Consider the following 8,507-nt stretch of genomic DNA (forward strand, 5'->3'; position numbering starts at 1 on the left):
ATTTTCTAATTAAACAAAATATAACTGCATTGCGCTAGAAGACAGCTGATAAGGGCCAAATTGTAACACCTCAATCATGTTCAAGATGTAGCAATACTGGTATTTCTCTGATTCAGGATTCCCCAGTACAGAGGGTTTGCATATTACACATTCTCTCATCCAAGTGATCTGACACAGAGGACCCTCAAGGATCCACTTTGAGGCTTCAACTTCTAGGCCTAGGTCAGGATGAATAGACAGAGTTAGAATTCGTTCAGACGATCCCACTTTGCTGAATTTAACACCATGGGATAGATTTAATAAAACTTCTAAAAGGAAACGTGGAGGGTGTTGCCCATAGCAACCAAGCAGATTCTAGTTCTCTACTACATTCTATAAAATGACAGCTAGAATGAATGCTATGGGCAACACTTGGGCGTTTAATTTTTAGAGGGTTTAGTAAATCTTACCCCTAGGTTTGGCTCCCTGATCTTGGTTCCCGCAAACACTTTTTGTCTGAAGAGCAGCAGGTCATTGTGAAAGACCAAAAAATCGCTCAGTCGTGAATTTCAAGAGCCTTGCGACAGCCCCGCGATTTGCACAGCTGCTCGGATGAGACCCGAGTCCTGAACATCCTTCAGATCGCCTTAAATGTGTCCTGCTCCATCCAGAACCTGAATAGGAGCAAATACAGCGAGAATGTTTCGTTTGGAAGGGTCCTGTAAAAAGGTTTATAAAGGGGTAAGAAAAAAGCTATAGGAAACGTTTACACTAGCGCTTTCTCCTTTTACTGTTTGCGTCCTGAAAAGAACATATATGTAAATGAGTCTATAATCTATATGGCTCATTTTGTCAGAAGCCCATTAACTATACCAGTATGTTTGTGGAGTGTGGGAAGAAACTAAGTACCCAGAGGAAACCCACACAAACACGGGGAGAACATACAAACACACACTTTGTGGAAGTTGATGAAGTGTATGAATTATTTACCCTCTGGTAAAATATAGTTTAATATGATTATGTATAATAAGATCATTATGACAACTGCGCAGCACCACACAGTTAAATAATATTGCTTTGAAAGCAGTTACAATACTGCATAGGGAGTATCTTACATTACACTTTTTTAGATTTCGGCTGCACAAGCAGGTTCCCTGCTATTTCTGGGCTGTCTCTGATATATAGGGACAGAAGATGAAAGTTAAGGTTACCAGATTTATCATGCTTGCAGCTCATATTTCTATTTTTGCAGCCATTTGTCCTAATCTGTCATGAAACGCTCTGCATCAACATGTATGTGGGCACGTGTCCATGTGCTGGTATCATGTACATGTAAAGAGAAGTACATATAGTGAAGTGTTTTGCATAATTTATAGTATCTTGTACTGTGATGTTACAGCACAAAAATGGCTTTATAAAAACTTTTCAGTTATTCAGCGTTTTTAGATACCTATTTATTTCCTTATAGCTGCTTCTGTTTCACAAAGATACAACAAGCATTACCTGGTAATACACTGCAGCTAAATCACTTCTGTCTCTTGTCCTTTGTCTGCTGCATAAGATTTCCATTCTTAGAGCTGGTCGTGCTTTGTACTTTGATGGCTCAACTTGATCGCCGAGCGATCGGATCTGTGAGCAATTTCAATACACAAATTGGGTCCAAATTCCAGAGATTATGAAAGAGGATTTAACAAAACAATTATCCCACTATCTGAACGGATAGTCCTAGAGGTTCACATAGTTTTTCAGGCAAAGAAATTTAATGTTGGATCAGGTAGATCAATAAATGAAGGAAAGAGTGTATCCCTTTTGGGTTGTTTGGTGTATTGTATCGATCTGTATGTCCGAAGAATATTTGAACACATTTAAGGTCACATTTATGCAGAAATTCAGAACATTCTAAAGGGTTCACAAACTTTCCTAGCACCACTCTATGTGCACGCTGATTAGAGAATGTCAATGGTAATTATGTACCTAGGGTATTTTTGGACTTCATGTTAAACCATCTTACAGCCCTTATTGCAATCCCAGTGTGGTGTTTTTATTCGCCATCGCTTGTTTTTTCACCTGTTTTATGATCTTTGCTCTGAGTTCATGGTTATATAAAAGATGGGCCTGGCTTAAATGGTGCTCTACTGCTGTATATACTGATAGTGTAACCGTAGTGTCAGAGCTACTTCAGCAGTAAGTCTACTGCCTAGTGAAAAAGAGCCTTCAGTAGTGTATCTGATTATTTGTCTACACAGTCACGTTGCTATTTGAAAGAATTGTTGATAAAAGAAAAAAAACTTTATTTAATAATTTAATAAATCTAACCTTAACAAAGTGTGGGTGGCTAACTTGGCTCTTCGTCCCTTCAGGCTCTGGTGGATTGTCACCCAGCAGGAATAAGCACCCACACGTCCCTCAACATGCCGGAATATGTATCTAAAGAAGCGCGGTCTCTCATCCAGCAGGTACAGACCTTCATTACCTTTATACACCAATCTTTCTGATTTATCTTATTATTTTTATTACCTCTGTCTTTCCTGTCTGTTTATATTATTACATTGCCACCCTCCTCTCTCCACATGTAGATTATCTATGTTAAATTAACTGATTTATAATGTATAAATAATACTGGTAACTGCCAACAAAACTGACAGTTAAAAACACCATGGGGTAGATTTAGCCTTAGCAACCAATCAGATTCTAGCTATCGTGTTTTAGAATGACAAAACATAAGTCTTTGGACCATTTAGGCTCTCTACCCACTGGCATAAATTTTGTGCAATCGTTTTGACCCTAAGGCAACTCAAGAAAACCGTTCTTAAAATGAAAACCACGGTTTCCAATGGCCCCATACCCACTTGCGCTTGGGAGCGTTGTGTTGTTTAATCCATTTAACGTACATTAAACACATTGTCAGCTGAGTGACCTCCAAAGTATTCCTTGCCTGCAAAATCTCATTGGTGGTGGTATTGGTTCTACGGGCCTTAATAATTCAGGAGGCCTGCAGCTAGTGACCCTCTTCAACACTAGAATATGGAATTGAAGTGGGGGGGGGGGGGGGGGAGATAAAAGTGTGTTTTTGTTTTGTTTTTTTTTGTTTTTTTACTGTTTTTTCCATTTAAAATCTAAAGAATTTTATTTAGTTAGTCTTGTTTATGATCTAGGTTGTTTATTTCTTTCTCTGGATAAGAACCAGGTTTTTCCACAGCCTTCAAATCTTTAGATGCTCTCAAAAAAGAAAACCATCTATTTTTTTTAGAACTTACCTTATCCCGGATGATACTGCGCACAGTAATGCAGCCTCACCTCTGTCCCAATCCCCACTCTTAGCCACACTCGCTCCTCTGGCCCTCCCTACCCTTTTGTTTTCATGTCTGCGTTTATTTTGTCTACCATGAAAACGGCGCCTGTAAAAGTTGGTTGAGTTAGACACATGCCATGCGTTTCTTGTACCTTGTATCTGTGGATACTTCATAGACTATTGGACTTGGGAACAAATCTTAAAACTCTCCTTAAGTTGTCCCACTTTGAGGAGGCGTCCTCCGAATGCTGATCCGCATTATCCGCCGGATCATTATTCTGCGCAGGTTGTTGTTTATTTAGAATTCTGCATCAAATGAACAATTGATGTTGGTGAATAAAATAAATGGATTTGATCGTTTCTCCGGCTTTGCTTATTTTTCGGAACAGCTGGTTTGGAGATACCTCCCGCCCCCAGTGAAATGCGGCTTCTCACAGATGAAATATTTAAAAAAGCAAATGTTGTCAAGCGCCTCGCCTGTTTGACATTGAACTTCTGAAGACACTGCCTCCGTTTCAGGTGCCTTTACCGGAGTCAGCATTCTGCCCCTGATCTTGGCTCATTCGTTCCCACATCTTGACAGGGCTGGCATTGGAAAGAGAGGGAAGAGAAGAGAATTCCCTCTTCTGCTTTTCTCTTCTGTGGTGCCTAGAGCAGGTTTTTGGCTTTCATAGATGTGCAGGGGGGCTGGGGGAGGGGGGGGGGGGGATTCTTGATGATCTGTGTTCGTTCCCCTATTAGAAATGGGATCATTTCAGACATCTGTGTTATACAAATTCTCTCTGATGGCAGCCTTGTCTCATTTTGTCTGCTTCGCACTTGTCAAAATACATCCTCCTCTTCCCACATCACATCTGAGACCCCGGCGATCTGTTCTAAGGGAGATCCAAGGACAGCGGTTCCCCCGAGATTTCTGTGTAGGAGGTAGCGCAGCACTTTCTACTAGAAGGGCAATTATGTAAGGTGCTTTTTTTGACTTTTACAGAAATTAAACTTCAAAAGCAATGAGCGTTGTGTTTTTATTAAGGGAGCATCTCGTCTCTGCAGCTTATTAGCTGTGTAATAGTAGTTTTTAGAACATGACGTTTATGGTTATCGCATAACAATGTCTGTTTGCATTGCTTGGCGGTTCTATTAGTACAAATGTATATTATGTTATATAATGCCAGTGTAGATCTTCCAAAAGGTAAAAATACATAAACATATTTGATTCATTTCTGTCTAAAGAGATTTGCAAATTCAGAATATTTAGTGGTAAAATATCTGCTATTGCAGTGACTGTAAGTCAGCCTGGAGTATAATGTCTGTTTATCGCGCTTTGTTTCTGGAAATCAGACAAACCAGCCCGTCTTATATCATTTATACTGCAAATAAATATCTCAAATGGGTTGTTATCCTGCCCCCATGTTTATAAATAGAGGAGGGTCCCTCTTTTCCTTAGCTCCAGAACATTAATTGCTCATTGTCCTGAGAACAGGAATGATTGTAACACCCTGGCGTGAGCTGGTTGGTTCTCTGCTCCCAGGGGATAGGGAACCCGATTTGCTACATGGGTATGGGGGCTGGATATCTTAAGTGTGGTTGTCCAAATATGGACACTCAGATTGCATGAAGCTATATCAAAGATGCTAATTTAAGTGTAATATATTATAGGTATTGCTCCTCTTAAACGTTTAGACAATGTCAGATAAAGCAGATTCTTTTCCTTTCTTTCTTTTCCCACAACTGGCAGACGGTGGGAGCTGTTGGCATTCCCGCAATACCAATTTTTGCTTAAAGGGTGATAGTCATTTATTTTGGAGAATTCTGATTTCTGCATAGGAGCACAGACAATCTTCTGAGAGGGTATAACCCTCACCATCCAACTAGAAGATTGGGACAGTTACCCTTTATAGGGATTCTTCCAAACATTATGGTCAGTGCCAGAGCATTTAGAAAAGGATCGGTTGGGTTTGGGCAGGGAGGGTGTTCATGTTAAGGAAAAACTCCTAAATGTTACATACATTTCCCATTGTGATCAACATATATTTATTTATGTTTTGTCTGTTCTTTCTCTTCAACTATAATCCATTGTACCACGGTGCATATAGTGCTTCATCTGTAGTTATATTTGGAGGAGACAGAGGTCAAGCCATAGCTTGCTGCTACATGCCCCCAGCCTTTTGTCTGGGGCTCCTAGCTTTCCGTGTACACCACTGGCCTGGGAGGTCAACACTGGTACAATTTGTCTGCTGAGAATCCTTGAGAGCCACCTGCGCTGGTGAACCAGAAGTAATAAACACGGGGAAGGCAGTCTCTCAAATTAACCTCCGGACCTCCCGTGACCCAGCAAGTTCATTAGACCTCATAACACCCTGGCAAGTGCCCACTGGAGAGATGCAGATTTGTCGCCTGTTGTTTATCCGAGGAAGCCAGCAGTGAGTGTTTTCAGGAAGTCTTTAGCAGGAAAAGGAAGGGGTCTAGTAGCGTTGGTAGCAGCTTGTCTGTTTTTTCCTTTCCTTTTCCACTTAGAAATATCACAGACGTGTCCAGGGGGAGAGTCTGGTTAGGCAGTCGGGAGATTTATGCCAGTACTTGCCCTACACACGGGGCCTTTGACTTTATTTTCATGGTCTTCAAAGTTTCCTTTGCTTTGTGGTGGCAGATGAAGACGAATGTTTGACAGGAGTGACTGCGTTGTATTATTTCTCAGTGTTTTATATGTGTAATAAATTATATAAATATATATATATCTTTTATATGCAATGCAGCTTACAATATATGTGTTTAACCACCACCTTTATTGCCTAACACTAATGTTAAAATTCATGTGCTTTATCTATCAGGTGATCAATAAATAGAATGATCTATGGATCCCTGTCTGTGGGGCCAAACTAGTTCTCCAACACACATTAGTCATGCTCAGGCAAACAATTTAAATCCCTGGGAAACCCTTGATTTCTATTTTTCGTCACTAATTTCTCCTCTTTAAAGAGGTTGTCCACTTTTGGACACCCCCTACATTTTAGACATACTCTCCCTTTAACACCACCTGGCACGTCGCATGTGACAGTTAGAAAAGAGTGGGCATCCTGAGTATGTTTATTCACTTGTCTATGCGGTTTCAAAAAATTTTTTTTTTAAAAAAAAAGAAAAGAGTGGGCATCATATGAGCAGCTGATTGGCTGAGGCTCCTGTCCAATCAGCTGCCACATACAGTACATACCCACCAACTCACGCTGATGGCTCTCTTCCTACACGTTGCTGGGGTGAAAGCCTAAAAGGAGGAACTCTTGGTTTTAAGATAAAGTGGAGGGGAGGTTACATATATAGGAATGTGCATAAGTGGCACGACCTCTCAAAAAACTTTTAGCCTAAAGTACAACTTGCCTTATGTAAAGATCTACTTATTCACAAACGTGTTTTGTCAAAGTTACTATTTATTGACACAGCTGGAGATACATTCTTTGGCGTTGTATTGATAAGTGCAATGCAAAAGGACAGCCAGCATAACGGCCCCATGGTCAGAATATACAGCCTAAGCATGGCATCACAACCGTTCCTGCCGTCCTATAACCTCATATTGCCACCATATAACCATCGCAGGCTTAGCCATTTCACCATATGTCTCGTTTGCCTCTCTATAGCTGCTGTATACCTTACAATGCCACAAAGTACTTCATATACCTGACATACCACCATACAACTTCATAATACTGCCCCAACCCATGCCAGAGAGTACTCTCTCCATGCTTGATGCTGCCACCTCTTGGCTGTATTACTACACAAGTAAAGTACAGCCTAGGCCCTGTGATTGGTTTAAACATTAAGGCTGCACTTCAAAGAATGAATTCTAACCAATTGGTATTGTGAAACTAATCACAGCACTGAGGTTGTACTTCCTATCGGGTTCTATAATATACATTATTGCAGTCTACCCGCTCCAAGATTCAATTCTTCCTTTAAAGATTTTGCTTTAGATATTTACCGCTTCCATAACAATTCTTGTTCTATATTGTTTGTTAAATAGAAATATTTGTATTCAGTTTTTGGAGAAAATGTTCTATTATTAAAATACTGCTTTAAATTTTGTTCCAGCTTTTGCAGTTTAACCCCTTGGAGCGTCTGGGAGCTGGGGTTGCCGGTGTTGAGGACATCAAATCTCATCCTTTCTTTACTGGTGTTGACTGGGAAGAGTTTACAAGATGAAGTTGGATCTATCAAGACCTTGGTAGAAGTGGCTGCTTATATTTTACTTATCACACAGACAGAACTATGAGGTTTCATGGAGAGACATTTGCGTGATACATAACTGATAACGTCTAACTCTGACATATTGGCCCTGTTTACGAACTTCTAACGCTGACGTCTCCGCCATTGACAAGTCATGGAGGGCAATACCAACCTTACAATTTTATCAATGTGGTCTACAACCAATGGATCGAGTCGTCTTCCTACAGATAAAGTTGCATCCAAATAAATTCCCAAACTAATAACCGAAATAAAACTAATGGTAATGATAGAATGCTTTGCACGTTGTCTGAAGAGTTATGAATGTGTATGAATGTACAAGCATAAAACAATAACGTTAATGGACAGTATCATGTATTCAGTGAAGGGTTTTACTTAAAACCAAGAGGATTCCAAAGTATAATATTGAAATCGCTACACAATAAAGGCATCTTCTGGGAATAACGCGAGTTCTGCTGCTTGTGGCCTCCATATTCTCTTGGTTCATTCAATCCCATCGACCATTTTTTGCTTGGAAACCTTTGGATGAACCACTCGTTTACTCCTCTGTGTACGACAGATTGAGCACCAGAGTTTTAAGCTTTTAATTTTCACTTTGTGTATACTTAATCTGCTTGTAGCCACTAGAATTTGGATGGTTGTATGGAATCGTATTCTGCCACCATTAACAAGTACATTACAATTCATTTGCAGGTTGAGCATGTCCAGAAATATAACGATTTGTTAAGGGAAATGACTTGGCTTGGATCACCGAAATGTCATTGTCTTTATTTGTGCAGAGCAATATTATTTTTAAAACACCAGGTAGGTAATTGTTATTGGGTTATCTTTTTTTTTTTGCTTAAAAACAAAACAATAAGTTGCTGAGTTTCCTCTGAAAAATAATAATCCTACTTATGTAGTGGGGGAATGCTGCATTTACAGTTTGCACGTGGTCTATGTCCTGCATCGTCTGTGTCGATATTCTATGTGCACAGCATGAGAGTAGTTTTGTGCCTCGGGGTTC

The 8,507-nt window shown here is 40.1% G+C and overlaps 1 protein-coding gene across 2 annotated transcripts in view; it reads left to right on the forward strand.

Moving 5' to 3' along the window:
- Positions 1 to 7,945, forward strand: part of RPS6KC1 (ribosomal protein S6 kinase C1) — a 94,385-nt gene extending 86,440 nt beyond the window's left edge. For both annotated transcript variants that reach the window (XM_075204238.1, XM_075204237.1), the window contains 2 exons: positions 2,340 to 2,435; positions 7,349 to 7,945. In XM_075204238.1, the coding sequence (XP_075060339.1) occupies positions 2,340 to 2,435; positions 7,349 to 7,459 (207 nt within the window). In that variant the 3' untranslated portion in view covers positions 7,460 to 7,945. The remainder of the gene's footprint in view (positions 1 to 2,339; positions 2,436 to 7,348) is intronic.
- Positions 7,946 to 8,507: the final 562 nt, after the last annotated feature.

This window comes from Mixophyes fleayi, chromosome 3 (assembly GCF_038048845.1).
Source record: "Mixophyes fleayi isolate aMixFle1 chromosome 3, aMixFle1.hap1, whole genome shotgun sequence".
NCBI lineage: Eukaryota > Metazoa > Chordata > Amphibia > Anura > Limnodynastidae > Mixophyes > Mixophyes fleayi.